The 19,376-nt window shown below is 47.5% G+C and overlaps 1 protein-coding gene across 1 annotated transcript in view; it reads right to left on the bottom strand.

Moving 5' to 3' along the window:
• Positions 1 to 19,376, bottom strand: part of LOC133342996 (protocadherin Fat 4-like) — a 136,957-nt gene that overhangs the window by 110,052 nt on the left and 7,529 nt on the right. Inside the window, 2 exon segments of the mRNA XM_061552415.1 lie at positions 13,413 to 14,332; positions 14,595 to 17,615. Coding sequence (XP_061408399.1) covers positions 13,413 to 14,332; positions 14,595 to 17,615 — 3,941 coding nt within the window.

Here is a 19,376-nt window from a genome sequence, read left to right as displayed (position 1 = left end):
TGTGAATTGGTTGAATGAAGTGCAGAATTGGTGATTGAATTCGCACCGTTCCTTAGCTGTCATGGACATTGTTAGCCATCTCGGCAAATTAGCCACAAACGCTGGGAAGATCAGCAGGCGACTGCCACGTTTGCCCAGTTTCTGTCAAGACTTTAATCGCCACAAATCCGTCCGATCTGCGTTGGCGGGGGGCTTGAAGCTCACACCAACACATCCAGAGGTTCAAATCCCACGTCTAAACAGCCAAAAAAAAACATTACTTCTGAGACCTCGCATCTGCCATAAATATGCGTAAAATAGTTTAGGTCGTCATTAACTTATCGTCGTCCAAATGTATTCACAGCAAGGATACCGGTTTTGAAAGCTGTTCTTCAAACGATGTTGGCAAATGTCAGAGGTAGATTTATCCAGAACATGGACCACAGATCCAGGCACAAAATGTCCCCGAGAGCTCATCGCACTCGTCCGCCTGCCCTGCCAGTAGATTCGGGATGTTAATGTCCTGTGTGTCTGTGATTATAATGAGTGCCAAACGAAGCATGGGGTTCTTTCACAAAGTCATTCAATGCGAGGAATAAATCTTGAAGCAGAAAGTTCATTCTTTAGCATTCTAAACAGCACTGGATTAAAAAATCGAATCATGTTTTCAATTGACTGAACATTACAGTATATTCCCACTATACACACTACCGGATAATTTTCTGTAACAAATATGCTCCTATTTTTATATAAGCATGTCGATCAGTCGAGAAATCACAAAATGTTAATAAAAAGTATTGTTTTATGACAAGCAACTCTGTAGCAATGTAGATTACTTCTTAAACAACAAAATGGAAATGGACTTAATTTCATTAAAGTGTAAAAAAGTTGCTATGAAGCAATTCATCAAAAGAAAACTGTTGAATCAAATACAGTATTGCAGTTCTAACTTTACTCCTAAGCCGTTCTTACCAAAAGAGAGGCATTACGGATAAATAGAACCCTAAGATTAAAAAAAGGGCATCTTGCTATTGCTCCTCACTGAATGCAACGGAGAGGCGCGTTTCACGATCAGAGCTGAAACCTTCCCCGCCAGCGACCGTTTTGTTAGGCAAATGGAGTGGGGGGGGGCCCTTACACAAGAGAGGGCGGGGATTAAAGGTTCCAACCTGGAACGCACCCCCACCCACCCCTAAAGCATGCATCCGCCCAGATTTTCCTGCCAACGCTCTGAATTCATTCATCACGCACAAAGCTGTGAACGGGAATAAGGAGAAGGGGGGAAAAAAGCGCCACGATTCATCTTTGCCGCGAAGCTTCGCGCTTTGGAAGAAAAAGAATTGTGTACGTGAAAAGGCGGCGGGGGGGGGGGGGGGCGCTTCGTCGGTCTCGAAAAACGGCAGCTTCATCAACTTATAGTTATGTACGCACGTTCCTCCAGCGGAGTCAACTTTGTGAGTTGAGTGTGTGCAAAACTAAAATGTGTTCTTCAGCGTTTGAGGGGGGGGGGGAGTGGGGGAAGTTTCAACGTGGACAACTTATGACCTCAGACTTGGGAATTGAGCAGGATACAGTTACAAAGGACCAATTTAAGCGTGCACGATTGGAACGGTTTTTTGATCAATGAAAAGAGTCAAAGAAAATAAGTCTTGGGCCAGCACTGCTCATCCCTAGAGACCGGGCGATGATGTAAAAAAGATATACAGCCGTGCAAACTCTGGTCCACCTAATTTGGACCTCAGAGGGTTAAGTAGCTATGTTTTAGCCATTCAAACACTTTAGTTTGAACCATCACCTAAAACAAGAGCCATTTGGAATAGACGCTGCTAATCCTTCCACCATTATAAACAGAGTTTGGAGAATGAACACACAGATTTACTAGCCTAATCAGGTCATGAATTTACATGGGAAGGCCTAAACATGTGTTTTTTAATACTATCTCTAAGCTGTTTATATAACAGGGTATATGTTATATACAGACCATTGTTAATCCACTTCTGAATGATAGGTCTCACCAAGCGTTGTTGGTTATGGGGGTTGTTAGTCCATACTTCTCCATGCTGATCAGAGTCTGCTGGTGCAAAGATGAAGAGGCCCAAAACCAGTTCAGATTTGACCCACCGCTGATGTTCGCCATAGCTGGGAATCCAACTAGGGTTTTCAGGTGCACCGCACAATGCAACAGAGCATATACGGTTGAATAAAGGTATATAAATATTGCATATATTTCGGAAAGTGGACGTACAAAAAAAGTAATGCTGGTTTCATATTCTTAGGTTTTTTTTCGGTAAAGTCACGTAGGTAAAACATTAAAAAAGTAAAATAAAATAAAAAATAAAAATCACGACGTTTCGGAGGCAACACAAGCTTCCGTCTTCAGGTGGTATCGTCACAGCCAGGACAGCTGTATCAAGTAAATGAAAAAAACCTAAGAATATGAATCCTTGCAGTCACGAAAGCTTCAAATCTAGAATTAATGCTGGATTATTTCCTTAACGTGCATTTCCTTATCACTTGGATTGCACTCGTGGCATGAGCCCCGGGGCAACAGAGTGAAGCTGTCATTCGTCAATGGAGCCCGAGCGGACAGCAAAGCACCACGTCACGCTGGGGAGCAATCCCGGGAGAAAAGCCGCGGAAACACGTCCGCCTTCTCTCTCTCCTACGGGAACTTTGTGACCGCAATCGCCGAGACCGCACTCCTTCAGCTGCTGCGCGTGATTCCGTCACCGCCTCCCCCCGTCCTCCTGCGTGCCGACATATTTTAAGCCCGCTGCCAAAAGGGATATACCAAGTTGGGTGCTAAAAAAATGTATTTCCGTGGTGCCCACTAATGTTGAGTTTTTCGTGGCTCAGATATACAGCTCTCTGATGAGTTCTAGATTTGAAGATTTCGTGACTGCAAGGATTCATGCTCTTAGGTTTTTTCGGTAAAAGTCACGTAGATAAAAAAATAGAATTAAAATGAATAAAAGTAAAATAAAAAATCACGACGTTTCGGAGGCAACACAAGCTTCCGTCTTCAGGTGGAACCGTCACAGCACGATTGCTGTGTCAAGTAATACTTGATACAGCAATCGTGCTGTGACCGTCACAGCACGATTGACGGTTCCACCTGAAGACGGAAGCTTGTGTTGCCTCCAAAACGTCGTGATTTTTTATTTTACTTTTATTAATTTTAATTTTGACTTTACCGAAAAAAAATCTAAGAGTATGAATCTCTGATGTGTCTTCGGGTTATATCGCGGTGGTGTTGCTTGGCATGGTGTCCGATGTTTCGCCGAACGTGCTGGAAGCATTTTCAGGAATTGAATGGAGCAGATTATGATCTGCTACGCATAGTGTGTGCACGTTGTCTGGATTCACCATACACACATACAAGTGATGAAATCAAAGAATGGCATCGGCAGTAAGCAGCAGCAGCCAGCAACGCTTTATAATCGAGAGAGAACGTGAGCTTGCTCCATTCAATGCCTGAAAAAGGTCCCAAGAAAGTGGAGTGAACCGTCGGCCGTCGTGCCGATACAACCAGGTAAAAGAATGAGACAACTGAATATGGTCACCATTTGTTTTTGCGCAATGTTCACGGTTCACTGAAAACGAGGCTAGGTACGCGCCAGATGAGAAGTGACATTTATTTTACCGTGGAACCTAACACGTGGCATGCGTCCCTCAACTGATACAATGCTGATATTATAGCTGTGTAGAATGAACAGCTGGAAGGGGTAATTTAAGAACAATAATTAATTGAAACTTTTTTTCACTCGCTGCCAGTGATGTTGGCAAATGGTGTTGGCAGTTGTAATGTGTGTAAGACCATATGACTAACACTATTGTAAATTAACCTGCCAAGGCTTGTGTATTAAAAATGTTCACTTGAAATAGACTTCAGTATTTTTATTGTTATTGGATATCATTTTCTCCACAGTACAAAAAAGCAAAAGGCATTAGAATTAAAAGTACATTAGTTTTAAATTTCCATTAAACATGAATGAACAAATAAAGGTTTGTGGCCATTCGGTGTCAGTGCGAAAATGTAACAGCCTCGACATGTTCAAGTAGTCCTGTGGAAACCTTGGAAGGGGGGGGTGATTAAAGGTCATTGCTGCTAAAAATCTAATTTCCACACAATGTTATAGCAACGCTTCCTAACTTTTGTATAAACACCGTCTCTATTTAACCATAGCTGACAAGGGGTTTCCTTGACCTTTACAAACCAAACAATGTTCTTTCCTTTCTTTACCTCCGATAAAGAGTCATCGTCAAAAAATATTCGTTTGATTTTTGTTGTTGCTGCATACGTTTATATTACGGGGAGTACCTTATATGTATTTTTTAAATAATCCATAAGAGGAGTTGCGTGATCACAATGGAAAAATTATAGATGGCGTGAACAGACAGTTCTGTACAATTAGCATGATGCTTGTTTACCCAGGAAAGGACTAAATGGTTCTCAGAACTCCTTTTCCGGAGGGTTCTGCCAAGTTTTCTACCCCGCCTGGAATACAAGGAGGTCGTGGGTTCGATTCCAACCCTGACACCTGCTGTACATTTGGAGTTTGCATGCACTCCATGCGGTCTTGTGGATTCTTCTGCGGGCCCTCCACATTTAGAATCAACGTGCGTTTAGAGTATTTGGCTGCTATAATTTTCCACGTGATAAGCCACTTTGTTCAGCTATCATTTGTGGCCATGTCGCTTCTGAAAAACAGCTATATAGCTCAGTGGGCCTTACCTGATAAAAGAATACTTAAAAAATAGTTTACTTTAGTTTTAGGCACTATCCGTGCTCCAACCTGCTTGGCTTTCAAGATCAAACAAGATTGTCTGCATTACAAGCGATGCAGTAAAACGTATACTTTTATTACGTGTAATTTGTATTGTGTGTAATCCCAATAATACGGTATATGTAAGTTTTCAACATTGGGATGTTTAGCCAATACCAGATACATTGTACTGCACGTTGATGGGTTGTTGATATATGGGAGGAAATCTCAAGACTCAGAGGGAACCCCATGCAGAACAAGAGGAGAATATACAAATTCTTTACAGGAAAGGCACCCAAGTCAAGAATCGAACCCAGGTCCTTCTGGCTGTGCGGCGCACGTATCACAACTGCGCCACCCTGCCGCCGACAGATGGACGGATGTGTGGGAGAACACAGAGCACTGTGACGTGATCCCCTGGCTCACACAATGAAGGGAGAGGTTGTCATCCGCTACATGTGAAAATAGCTATTTTTTGCAGCACTTCTCCATCGAAAAAAGGCCCATCAAAGGCCACTCGTGTTTCTGCATTATGTCAGCCGTGCTTCCGCGGATAAGCTGTACATCATGCAAGAACGGCGCCAAACTTGATTAAAAATGCCATATTTGGCAGGTCTTTTGTCAACTTCAAGATATGTTCTTACTTATGATCTCATAAAAAGAACGGTTAGAAATGATCAGATTATTTTAAAAGTCATAATCATTCAAGTAAATTCCCGAAATGCACTTAGTAAAAGAGTTGTTATGATTGTGTCAACTACAAAGGAGATTGTGACGGAAAATATTTTCTAACTCTATTTTTATTTGAAAATAAATCTTACCTTTTTTTGTCAAATTGCGAATTTGTAAAAACATGAACAAAGGCAGTTTAATATGCAGAAGAGCCCACTGCGTTTCCACAAAGAATAAATCAAAACGGCTGTTCATAAAGAGGGATATCTGAGTAACCAAAAAGCTTTAAGTCCTGCCATTTAAATGGTAAGGAGCCTCATAGAGCCAGCAGAAAGGGCTCCCTGGCTCATCGGAATGTTTTATTCTTTTAATAGTCATTCAGTCTAGCGCTGCCGAGATCCTGGCAGTCTTCGCAGCTGGTCACACTTGTGACAAAAAATGAGTTTCACATTTGAGCAGCTGGATATTTTGCGCTTATGCATTGCACAATACGATATTGGATATTAAAATAAACTATCCACAATACAAATTTCTAAAATTATATCCAAATGGTGCTGTGAACAACTTTGCTAAAGGTGTGTCCCTCCATGCCTGACTCGCAAGTGAATGTATTTTGAAATTTCCTTCATGCAATATAAGTGTCGACATTCCATACTTGGAAACGGACTTCGTTTTCATTTCAATTTGGCCTGAGAGACTGTGAGAGAAGCTAAAGGTTTCCCGGAGACCATCCCCAGCATGGCTGATGCTAATAATGATGAATACAATCTAACTGGGATGAACAGCACATGATACCCTAATCTAAATAGGTGGTCAACATTTTGCAGGTCTTAATTAGGTAAATGCTTCTGCAAGGTGCAGCTGTGAGTAGCAATTATGGGTTATTCCAGAATCCTCAAATTCCCCGCCACACGCCGCCCTCCCATGCCTCCTGAAACAAGGATCTGATGCGGTGTGTCCACGTGCCCTCCTGGGTCTTTGTAGCACAGCCCTAGGGGACCACAGGATGTGGGCTGGCAACTTCTGTGGTGGGGTGGGGGGACTGTTGTTTTTTTTTCAAAAGAGTGTTTCCCTGAATAAGAGTGGGTGTCACTCAGGAGCTATCTCAGTAGCCACGCTGCTCTGCTGGCAACTTTGCTTCAAATTCGCGACACTTTCAAGCTTCCGCGGGAGTGCAGCTTCGTTTAAGATGCATTCGCCCCCAGTGCAGACCCTCCTTCATCCCGTGGGCCACAGGGTAAATACGGTTTACCCATTCAAAAAGGTGAACCACGTGCACTCGTGAAATTTGCAAGATCTCATGTAAATTAGAAGTGCTGGTCTGAACTAATCGTTGTACAGCGGTCGGACAACGTTCCTTCTAGGATAGGAATACGAGGGGGGGGGGACGACGACACACAATTTGGAAAGAGGAGCAGCTTTCTGTCACTCATCAAAAACAATTCTTCACCACAGACTTGTTTATACAAGGCCACTAATGATGGAACCCTTTGGGGATGCGGGTGTGTTGATGGGCTTTCTACAGGCCAGCGGCGGACAGCTCTTTTAGACCAACCCTCTAAGAGTAGCCCTGCGAATCAGTAAAAACAACTGTCCCCTTTAACGAGTGCTGCCAGCTGCCACCGCCTTGTGCAACTGCCCCTGAATGCATTTCCCGAGGTCACAACCCACACCAAGCGGTCAGGGGTCAACAATAACGGTTCTACAAGACACAGTGGACGATTGCGGGACACAACTAAACAATCGGTGTGGAATTCGTTTCAGCGGCTCCTCGTGGACACTCCTTAACCACACGGTAATGTGGCACAAGTGTGGAAAAGATGTTCGGTGCAATATAAAGTTACATCCTATTAACATAATATTTTTTCTGAGGTCTTAAAATATATTTAGCTCTATGATGGAGACTTATGCTTTATTTTTTGTTAAACCATCACCATACCAAACATTTTTCTTCTTCTTGGTTCTTTCGGTAAAGTCACGTAGAAGGAAAATAATAAAATAATAAAAATAAAACATAATAAAATAATTCTCACGACGTTTCGGCCACAACGCAAGCAGCCGTCTTCAGGTGGAGAACAGGTCTACGTGACTTTACCGAAAAATACCAAACATTCCCAATTATTTTATTGTTTATGGAATGAATTCCAATCCTGAAAAAAGATAGCGATAGCGGCATTGTGGAAAATTATACATTATACAGTGTATAGTATTACTTTAGCAGATGGTAGGCCGATTTAATAGCCGGTGGGCAGGAAAGAACATTCCCCAAAGGTTTATTTGTAAAGGGTCAGCTTCACGCCCAAAATTTCAAGCGCCCGAGTCCCATGAACTTTTGCACGTCTTGCGGAATATTTTCTTCGTCGTCTCGGCAGCAGCGATTAGGTACTTGTAAGCATGGACAGGGGGCCCCTGCCACATTCTTCCGCACGCAGAAGACGCACGAAACCCATCGGTGCACAGGAACAGCAGCCAACCAAAACAGGCGTAAGATGCACCGAAACAATGGGCCCCGCGCATGTTGTGATGCAAAATAAAAGTACAATGCTTCGTGCGGAAAAAGGCTTTCCTCATTGCCAAGAAAAATGCAGAATTCCCCTCTGACGCTGATAGTGTGGCTCTCACTATCAATTTTGAGAGCTGAGATTTTGCAGCCATTTTAAGTAAATGCCACTAGATACAGTATTTCAAACAAAAAACCTTCGTACCAAATGGGAATGTAAACATGTTAACTGCTTTGTTTTGTATAATAAATTTACAATTGCGGCAACACTCGATAAGAGTATCGTGTAGTTCGGTCAATGCGCCTCATTACTCCTCCGCACGTAACTGAAATTGATTATTAGTTAAGGCGCGGCGCATGGACAGACGTGCCAATAATGTTCACGGACAAAGAGCTGTGTAAAAACAAAAGCTACCTCTGACAACAAGGGGGGGTTGGTCGTACACCCTGCCTGGGAACGCGAGCAGGTGAACAGCACTAATGAGAGCCCCTTGACCGAGACAACATAACATTCCGTTTGCCGCTTGAATACAAAAACAAACTCTTCTTCTCAGCCACAAAAAAACAACCATATTGTCATAATGTAGCAGTGGAGAACACGCGTTCCCAGCTCAAAGCGTGCACATGTTTTGTACTCTTTTTGAAATGTCTACGATGACAAGCACACATTGAAACGCACTCACGTAAAACATTAATCCCCCCCCCCCTCCCCGTCAATTCTTCCCGCATGCAGCCCCGACATCCGCGGGGTAATAAAGCATTGGGAGTTTCAACAATATCTCTGAGTCACCACTTGGATTCACTTAATGGGGGCCGATCTTTGCCAACGCGGTGCTGGAAATGTTGGCCCATTGGACAAGCCCCGCTGTTGCATGCTGGGATTTGCAAAGGATATGAACATGCAGAGAATGAGAAGCTCAGTTAGCTTCCCCCAAACACTGTGTTCCAGGAAAGCAGGCTTTAGTGGCCTATGATTGCTTTGCTTTCCCCTGGTGTACGAATTGCTGGCCAAACTAATCCCGAGCCAATGATACAGCAGGTTCAAAATTCACCACATGGGCTCACAACGAAGGCATGCCACTTGAAAAATAAAAGTGCAATGCTGTGTTACAAAGTTACGTAATTAGTGCAATTGATTGCAAATTTCAGTTGCTAAACTGTTTTGTGTAACAAAGAAAATATATCTTCTTGGTTCTTTCGGTAAAGTCACGTAGAAGGGAAATAATAAAAATAAAACATAACGCTGCCAAGCCTGGTGGTGTTCATTCAGACGCTGTCTCCCCGACAGACCTGTTCTTCACCTGAGGACGGCTGCTTGCGTTGTGGCCGAAACGTCGTGAGAATTGTTTTATTGTATTATTTGATTATTTCCCTTCTACGTGACTTTACCGAAAGAACCAAGAAGATGAATCCCTGCAGTCACAAAAGCTTTAAATCGAAATTTAAAGAAAATATACTGAATATTCAGGGTTGTTCATAAAGGTATCGTCCATTTTTAAAGGATTATAATTATACAACAGTTCATGATTGAACTGTTGGCAACGTATTCCTGAATTACTTAAAACGGTTTTTTTTTCACGGAAACGCTTGCGTGCTCTTGAACAGCACACAACACAAGCATTTAAAACTATCGCACCAGAGATGTTTGCGGTGTTGCCTCTCTCAAAACTTGATATGATGAGGGTACACGAAGCTCCTCATTACCAAGCATCCAAGCATGCATGTTCGTGTGTGCAGTGTAATGAATATAACTAAAATGGCTGTCTAATTGTAGCTTTTGAACAATAAACGAAACCTTTTACAAACAACCTAGATTTGAACTTTTCGTGACTGCAGGGATCCATACTCTTTGGCAATCACCACGCATTCATGAGCGGCATCATCGCCATTCACATGCTGACGATCATTGCAGAAGTACGACGTTTCAGTGACAAGACTGTCCAGGAACGTGCATGCGTACTCCCTCATTACAGAGCTCAATTGAACCTCAGTTACACACTCCACTTGCAAAAAAGCAAATGATGAGCGTGGAATGATGGTTCCCTGGCTGTGTGGCAAAATCTCCGGGCGGATGGACTCACTAATGATGGCAGATAACTCCTGTGCACAATGGAAAGCCTTCTGTTCGAACAAAATTCCATTTTGTTTTCGGAGCCCATTTACATCACACGGTTGAGAGCGTGCGATATCGTGCAGAAGCCCGGCAACGGTTTTTATAAATAAAAGTTCCGTCACTTTGATGAACCCAGTGATGCGGAAACTTTTCGTGAAAGTACTGCTTTCAACAACACGAACATTTCTTGCTCCAAGAGCCTTATTGTACTTGTCAAATGCAGCCTGCAGCCTTGCCACGTAACGTACGTATACTTCAAGCAGTCTGCCTTGATCCACTGCCACGGATTATTATAATCAATACATCATTGTGTTTGCTCGACGTTTATCCCATTAATGTGAAGAACTGCCTCACGTGCCGCCAAATGCCGTAAATCGATACGTCAGTGGAGAGCGCGCTGAAGCTAGTCGTCCTCCCTGCACATGGGCCATAGTCGCTGAAGGAAGTTGACTAAGATCCCAATACCGTATGGAATCGTGCACGGGTATACTCGTGAAATCCCCAAACCTGCTGAGGCCGTGATGTGGCCAGGACATGGCAGCGTGGCAAGTGGGGCTCGTGAGCCGTTACACGTGAGGACCCATTGAGCGTTACATTCGCGTGAGTTTTCCCCCAGTAAAGTCACGGAAGGAAATAATAAAATAATAAAAATAAAACATAATAAAATACACATTTATTATTATTTTACTTATTATTATATTTTTTTTCCCTTCTACGTGACTTTACCGAAAAAAGCAAGATAGATGAATCCCTGCAGTCACGAAAGCTTAAATCAAAAAATTGTCCCCAGTGTTTCGGTTTCTACCATAACCGAAGCACGTCGTAAGAAGAGATTGTCCCACAATCTGCAAATGTAGGACCATCCATGGTATAACGCCGATGAACAAGAGATATTTGAGCAAAACCCATTGTTTCATTGTACTGCTTTTATCACATTTCCAAGCTCGCCGTCTTTGCTAACCCGCACTGAACCGCACACTTCAGTGCGTTAACATCAACCCCAATGTCCCATCCGGCAACAGATTCACAAGAGCGCTGTACATGAACAAACATGACTGCAACACAACTTAAGCTGTAAGTGCACCATGCTACGTGTGCAACAGGCCACCTTAATGCCGTACCCCTTACAGCAATGCAGACCTTCGATGATTAAGCAGCTTGTCAGCAAGGGCTCAGTGCCGTGTAATGACCGTAGGTGTCGGCAAGCCCTCCAGCCGAAATGCGGCAAACATGAGCGCCTCTGTGTGTGCGTGCAACTCTGTGGGGAGCGGTGATGCAAAAGTTGGCACTCTCCGCTTCGGACCCAGTGACACAAGTTAAATTCCCGCTCACGGACACCAACACCAGTGAATTATCTGAATCGGTTCTGGGCCTCCCTTAGGTCAACTCAGCCTCAAATGAGTAACCGGTGTGATGTGTAAATGTCGCCCACTAGGGAGACAAAGGTGGCCCGGCATGATTGTCGCCACCCACGTCCTTTGTGTGCTGCGCCGTCCTTCATAAGTGCTCGCTTAACAGCACTTGCCCCCACCAGTCTGTCAAGGTTATACGGGGGATCTTTGTCTTGTGCAACTCTCCGTGTGCGGTTATTGTCGCTCTCACACAATACACAGCTGTGCCCTAAGACCGCTGCTTAATGTGGGTTACTGTGTTCACAAGTGACGCTGTCTGAGACACGCCGCCTCTGCAAGTGCTGTGCAGTTTCCAGAATTTCCTGCTGAATTTGTTTAAATGTGAAAGGAGAAAAAAGTTTTTTGACCTGCGGCCAATTTGGGATGAGAGCCGCTTTCCTGCCTAAAATGGTGCTTAGCGTAGCACACAAAGCACAAAAAGGAAATTCCAAAAGCAAAATCCTATACCTGCTAATGCGAATAAGTCCTTAAAACATTTCTCTGTATTTTCATTGGAAGTGATTTTCCCTTCAATTTCGATGAAAATTTGTAAAGCAAACTAAAGCCATTACGTTACTGCAACAATAAATAGAGCTCACGGTAGCGGCAATTTTTTAAGTTGTTTTTTTTATAGTTTGATGCGCGAAAGAATGAAAAATTCATGCCTCGCAAGCATGCCAGGGCGGGTTTCCTAATCCATAAAAATATATATACACAAAGTTCCCTTTCATTTAGAGATGAATTTATCAAAATGAATGTCAAATACATATTTATAAAAAAAAAATTACTCGGGGTAGACCGGTGGGTGTGGTGGTTGGAGCACTTTCAGCACTGAATCCCGCGGCCTGAGTTTGATTCGTGGCTGTGACTATCGTCAGGGGCAGATGACCTCTGACCCAGCCTTCACCGACTCTCACCGACCAGCATGGGGAAGTATGCTCAAATAAACTGCCATGACTGACACGGTGGGGTGGGAAGGTTTGCAAAGATGTGATAAATTACTATGAAGAATAATTCAATTGTAAAGAAGTCAAACGAAAAGAAATGCGATGGCTTGGAAGGAGCACTAAGTCTGAACAAATAAATGATGACCACATACTACGAACATAATTGGTCAATAAGGAAAATATAAATTATTTCAATACCTTACAAATAATGAGAAATTAAAACAAGAAAGAGAGTTTTAGAAAAATATATTTCTCTCAGCTGGTGATAAATGAAATGATAAAGTATTAAATGGCAGAATAAAATTAATAAATACATTCACATTAACACTGCAGTATAAAAAATGTATTCATACTTCAAGCTCATTACATGATGGTGTTCTGGTGAGAATGTATTATTTATAATAATATTTACAAGTAAGAATGCAGGTACTGAGGGTCAAATTAGTCCCGCACAATTTTGACATTCCCGTGCATAAACTCATTTAATGTACAACTGCAACCGTTCTCCATCCACTGTGGGATAAAGGCCTCCCCACATGATGCCGGTGATGGTGTTCTGTCTTGTTCACACCGTACTTTACCATGCTGGTTAGTGTAGGTTGGTGAAGGGGGTGGAGGAGGTCAGGTCTGGTTCAAATATCACCAACCAATGATGTTAGCCATAGCTGTAAATCTAACTCACCTGGGTTCATAGCAGACAGCACTAAACACTGTACCTCCTTTCCAGCCCCAGGATGACCAACGTGTCCTGCTTTTCCCAGAATATCCTCATTTTGAGATGGCTATCCTGGGAAAACCGGGGTATTAAAAGTCCCCGTTTTTGTCACATGCGTAACAACGCACAACTCAACACAATGCATTTCCGTGGAGTTCTCCCCTCCTCCGCTATTGTGAGATATTATTTTTCCCATTATGTATTCTGGTTATTGTACCTCAAGGGTGGAAACCCTGCTTTTTATATATGTTTTTTTTTTCTCCGACAAAACTTTAAGAAAGCCACCGCGAGATACCTTTCAGACGACGCAACGATCCCACCGAACCCACCTCTGCGCGCTGCGTTCTAGGAGACGCAGCCTTGGCCTCGACGGCAACCACCTCCAGCGTGAAGGCGCCGTGCCCGCTCTCCCGATCCAGCTCCGTCGACGTCTCTATGACGCCCGTGCGACGGTCCAGCCGGAACAAGCTCGCCGCGGGGCTACCGTCGTCCGCTCGCGCCGACACCACGAAGTACTCCACGCTCTGCTTGTCTCCCCTGAGGGCGGGCGTCTTCACCTCCACCTTGACGACCTCCGTGCCCGCCGGCTCGCCCTCGCGCACGACCGCCCGGTACTTGGGCTGCGAGAAGCCCGGCGCGTCGTTGGAGTTCCTCGCGCCGCCGCCGTCGCTGCCGTCGCCGCCTCCCACGATGATGACAAATTTGCCGGCCGTCGACTTGCTAACGGCGCCGCGATCGGAGGCCGCCACGTCGAGCGAGTACACGAGGCGCGACGGGGTGAGGGAGGCTGTGAGCCTCAGCTCGCCCTTGATCGGGTCCACCGCGAACATGGCGGCGTCGCCACCCGTCACCGAGTAGCGCACGGCGGCATTTTCAGCCTCGTCCGGGTCGGAGGCCTGCAGCGTTCCCACCACGGACCCTGCAGCCGCCCTCAAGCCGTCCACCAATATGGCCGTTGGCGTGACGAAGTGCGGGGCGTTGTCGTTCTCGTCCGTCACGAGCACGGTGACGTTCTTGAGCGCGGATCGCCGGGTGTGGACGGGGATGGCCTTGTCCGTGGCCTTGACCGTGACTTCGAAGAGGCCTCCCGTCACCTCTCGGTCGATCTCGGCCGCCGTGCAGATTTCGCCACTTTCCGGGTCGATGGTGAAATGAGCGCCCGGAGGGAACTGACGTGCGATAGAGTAGTGGAGCTCGCCGTTCACGTCTGCGTCCGGGTCCCTGGCCGTTACGGTGATGACCCGTGTACCTGTGGGCAGCAACATGGAAATTAGATTATTTGAGAAAAGAGGCAGCCCAACAATTCTTAACAGCTCGCCTCCGATTAGCACGGATAGCTACGTAAGGTGCAAAATAATTTCGAAGTTCAACGTAAAAAAAGTTTGTTTCTATCAACAGCCTATTTGCAGAAGAAGAAAAAAATACGCCTTTCTAATTGCAGTAGAAAGAAAATGCAGTTTTTGCGCCCTTTATACGTTAATTTAATGAAAACACAGGAGAGACCCATTTACCAATCGGGATGTTTTCCATGATGGAAGCGAAGACATCCCCCGGCAGGAAGGCGGGAGGGTTGTCGTTGAAGTCCCGGACGTGCACGACCAGGATCGTGGCGGAGGAGCGCGGTGGTCTCCCGCCGTCCTCGGCGCTCACGTTCAGCCGATAGAGCCTCTGCGTTTCAAAGTCCAGCCGGCGCGCCAGAAACACGCTGCCCGTGCTGCGGTCGATGGCGAACGTGGCGTGCGTGTTGCCGGCCACGATGGCGTACCGCACGTCGCCGCTGGGCCCCGTGTCCTCGTCACTGGCCGTCAAGGTGATGAGAAGCTCGCCCACCCGCGTGCTCTCCAACGCGTCCACCGACAGGAGCGATTCGGTAAAACGTGGGGGGTTGTCGTTCTCGTCCAGAACTTGAACGGCGACGGTGCAGCTGGCGGAGAGGGGAGATGTCCCAGAATCGGTGGCACTCACCACCAGGGTGTAGGAGGCAGTCTCTTCCCGGTCCAGTGACCCCAGGAGGGTGATCTGACCCGTCGAGGCATCAACAGTGAATTTCCCACCCTCGTTGCCCTCGTTGATGGCGTAGCGCAGAGCCCCATTGACACCTTCGTCAACGTCAGAAGCCGTCACTCGGAGCAACTGCGTGAGATTGGACGCCGACTCTGACACCGAGGCCTGATAGACGCTTTTGGCGAACTGCGGCGGGTTGTCGTTGACGTCCTGGACGAACACCTGAACGGTGGCGCGATCTTGCAGCGGCTTTGGGCGGCCACCGTCTGTGGCCACCATGCTGAAGCTGAAGGAGGCAGCACCGCCTTGCCTTATGAGCGCCTCTCGGTCAAACACTCGGAGGCTTGCTATTCTACCAGTCTCGCTGTCCAGCTCGAAGTTCACCTGCGGCTTCTCGAAGGAGTACGTTACGCCGCCGTTGCTGCCAGCATCTGCATCCGTGGCTTGCACAGCTCCTACCAAGGAGCCAACCTCCTGCTCTTCGCTGAAATGGAAAACATAACTGCTGCTGTTAAAAAGAGGCTTGTTGTCATTCACGTCAAGCACCGTGACGTTCACGGTGACCGAGGAGCTCAGTGGCTCCACCCCCGCATCCATAGCTAAGACTGTGAGGGAATACTCTTCTCTCGTCTCGCGGTCGAGCTCGTATCTGACGTAGAGCTGCCCGTCGGGAAATATCCCGAATTTCTCCCCGCCGTTCCCCTCGCCGATTTCGTATTTCACCTCGCCGTTTTTCCCGGAGTCCTTGTCCGTCGCGCGCACCGAAAAGAACCTCGAATTGACGGGCTCGTCCTCGGCGATGGAGACCTCGTAGGAGGCCCGGTCGAACACGGGCGCGTGGTTGTTGACGTCGTGCACCTGCACCGTGAGGACGACGCTCGAGTGTTGCCGTGGCGTCCCCATGTCTTGGGCCAGAATTTCCACCTGGTAGGAGTCGGCCGAGGCATCGACCGCGGCGCTCAGCGTGACGTGCCCGCTCTCGCCGTCAATGTGGAAAACGTCATGGGGATTCCTCTTCAGGGAGTAGGAGACCTGACCGTTGACGCCCTCGTCTGGATCCGACGCCGATGCCCGGTACACGGAGTGGCCCACCTCCCAGTTCTCCACCACATTGATGTACTCGACCGCCTGCTGGAAGCGCGGTGGGTTGTCGTTGAGGTCCTTCACCAGGACGGAGACGGAGGCCTCTCCGGCCACCCCTCCGCTGTTGGCGACGACGCGCAGCTGATAGGAGGCCTGCTCCTCCCGGTCTATGGCGTTGGCCGTGAAGATGCGCCCGCCGGACCGCTCGATCGAAAACGAGCCTCGCTGGTCCCCCGACACGATCAGGTACGTGACGTTGGCGTTCAGGTCGAGCGTCGATGCCGACACGCTTCCCACCAGGGTGCCCGGCGCCACGTTCTCAAACACGACGAAGCTGTAGTCGTCCCGCGCGAACGTGGGCGGCGTGTCCTGCGCATCCGCCACGGTTATCGTGACGATGGCCGGGCTGCGTGCCCGCAGGTGACCCCCGTCGAGCGCCGTCACCTGCAGCTGGTAGACGGCGCGCTCCTCCCGGTCCAGGCTTACCCGGGTGCTCACTGCCCCGGTGACGGCGTTCACCTGGAAGCGCGCCGCGTCGCCGGCGGTGAGCTGGTAGCGCACCGTGCCATTGGCGCCGCGGTCAGGGTCCGTCGCCGTCACCGTCGTCACGGCCGTGCCGCCCGGCTCGTTTTCAAGAATGCTGGCGAAGTACTGCACCGGGTAGAACACCGGGTGGTTGTCGTTGAGGTCGCCGACCACCACGGTGACCTTCGTGGTGGAGACGAGCGGTGGCGAGCCGCGGTCCTGCGCCTGGACGACCAGGGGGTACTCCTCTAGCTCCTCCCGGTCGAACGACTTGAGTGTCGTCACCTTGCCCGTGACGCTATCCAGGCGGAACATCTCCCGGTACTGGGCTGGCATGTCCGGGTCGAAGTTATACCGCACGGTGCCGTTCTCTCCCAAGTCTCCGTCGGCCGCCGACACGGAGACGACAAACAGTCCCGGCAACGAATTCTCAACCGCCGTGGCCGCGTATTTTGTCTGCGTAAACAATGGCGGTTCGTCATTGACATCCAGCAGGGTGACAGTTAGGGAGGTGTACGCGGTCTTGGGCTGGGCTCCTTGGTCTTGAGCGCTGATGTTGAGCACGACGGCGGACGCCACCTCTCGGTCCACCTTGCCATCCGTGGTGACCAGGCCCGTGCTCTCGTCCACCGAGAACCATCCCAGGTCGTTGCCCGAGACGATCGAGTAGCGGAGCTTGGCGTTGAGGCCGGAGTCGGCGTCCGTTGCCGTCACGTCCTTGACGTAGCTCCCGGCGGGCGCTCCCTCGCTCAGCGCGGCCGCGTACGCGCTCAGGGAAAAGCGCGGCGCGTGGTCGTTGACGTCGTTGACGTAGACGACGAGGCTTGCCGTGGCACTACGGGCCACGGGCTTCCCGTTGTCCGATGCCAGGATGGTGAGGTTGTACATTGGGATGCGCTCCCTGTCCAGCTGGCTTGCGACTGCGGCACACACAACCAAACGGCGCATTCTTGGTTAATGTCGGCAAAGGAGCAGCCCCCCCCCCCCGTAATTGCTGCTCGCGCCTCTGCTGGCAGAAGGCCTACTCTTCCTCGCTGGTCTTGGGGAAAGTAGGGGTACCCACAGTTTACCCCACCACACATGACCTATCGATCACCTAACCGCGGTGCACCCATTTAAGCTGCTGGAGAGAGACGCTTGCCCCATTGTGTTCAACTGTGTCATAGAGTGATCTATCATCCCAATTATTGTTGATTATCTAAATAATATAATTGTCGTGCCTTCATCAATCAACTGCAGGATAAAGCTCTCCGCATGCCAAGCATTTCACCACGCTTCTCAATGAGGGTTCGCATAAAATAAATACGTAATAATGAATTGATTTGTAAAATGACTGACCAATTATTTTATGAATTGCAAGTGTTGTCAATTCCAACTCATCAGGTCTTTTTTTATGACGTCATGCAGTCATCCAGTCACAATAAACTACAAGCAATGCAGCATCTTTACAGTCAACATTACACTATAAATTAATACAATGTCAAGACTATGGGAGGTGACATGACATTCACTAAGAAGTGCAGCTGGTAAGCATTTAGAATGCATTTATTTCTAAAATTAGCCTTTCCATTAGGGACCTCCTGTAATTTTGAGTTCCATGACAAAACGTGGTTTAATATCATTTACGTTTTAAATTACAAAAAAACACACGCGTATAAAAAGTTACCACGTACTGTAATTTGGGCAGGAGTCTCTAGCTATTTTTCTTTCTGTCTCGTTTTTTTCTTTAAACTTGTGCTCCTTGCACTGGGACATTGTTAACCAAGAATGCGTATTAACAAAAAATTCAATGCAATCCCCACGGCACCACATGGTTGTCTGGACATCATAAAAGCGTAATCCATCCAGCGATCTCAAGCCTGTTCCTGCGGCCAAGCGGTGAGCGCGGATAACACCCACTGAAAAAAGGCATTGCCCCACCAGCGTATTGCTCCCAATTCCAAGCAGATGGGACAGTTGATACCGAGCTAATGCACGTGCCTGACTGCAGAGCGCACTTCTCCTGCCGTTCCCACCCACAAAATCCCCCAGACCATGGGTGGGCCCACACTCCCCCCCCCACCCCCCCCCGTAAGGTTACCGTCGCTATTTAGAAGCCTTACTGATTTTAACTGGTGATGTGGGAGACAGAGAGAAACGCGCGCGTGTGTGTGTTGTGTGTGTTGGTGTGGTCTCTTTTTTTTCACGTGAAGAATGTGACGTATAAGACACACGCGGCCTCTCATAAAATCAGAGCTTTCTATAGGTGAAAAAGAAAAAGTTACACTTTGTATACGTTTTAAATGTCAAAATTATTCATGTTAACCGCCGTGAAAGTGCAGTAATTCTTGTCGTGCGCGCGAGTTCATCGAATGCGCCTGAATGCTGAATCTAACACTCGGCTATCCCTGGAGAAGCATTTTTTTTTTATGACCATTTTAATTATTTTATGGCCAATGGAATGTACGGCAGCGAATTCACCGTGTGAATGAGAAAAAAAAAAGTAAAGGATGGCAAAGGGCTTCCGCGAGGGGGAGCGGTAGAGGCCCCTCTGGTGGGTATTTTGGCCTACTCTTCAACACCGGCCGGACCTCTGGGAAGCAGTGAGAGTAGCCACACATTACCGCATCGCACGTGACCTGCCGAATGACGAACTGCTGTGTACTCATTTATACTACCTCGGTGGCCAGAAGCGGGGTGGG

The sequence above is a fragment of the Lethenteron reissneri genome, chromosome 16, assembly GCF_015708825.2.
Source record: "Lethenteron reissneri isolate LAM-NWPU_2019-01 chromosome 16, ASM1570882v1, whole genome shotgun sequence".
Lineage (NCBI taxonomy): Eukaryota > Metazoa > Chordata > Hyperoartia > Petromyzontiformes > Petromyzontidae > Lethenteron > Lethenteron reissneri.
This window is presented reverse-complemented; position numbering and strand designations above follow the sequence as displayed.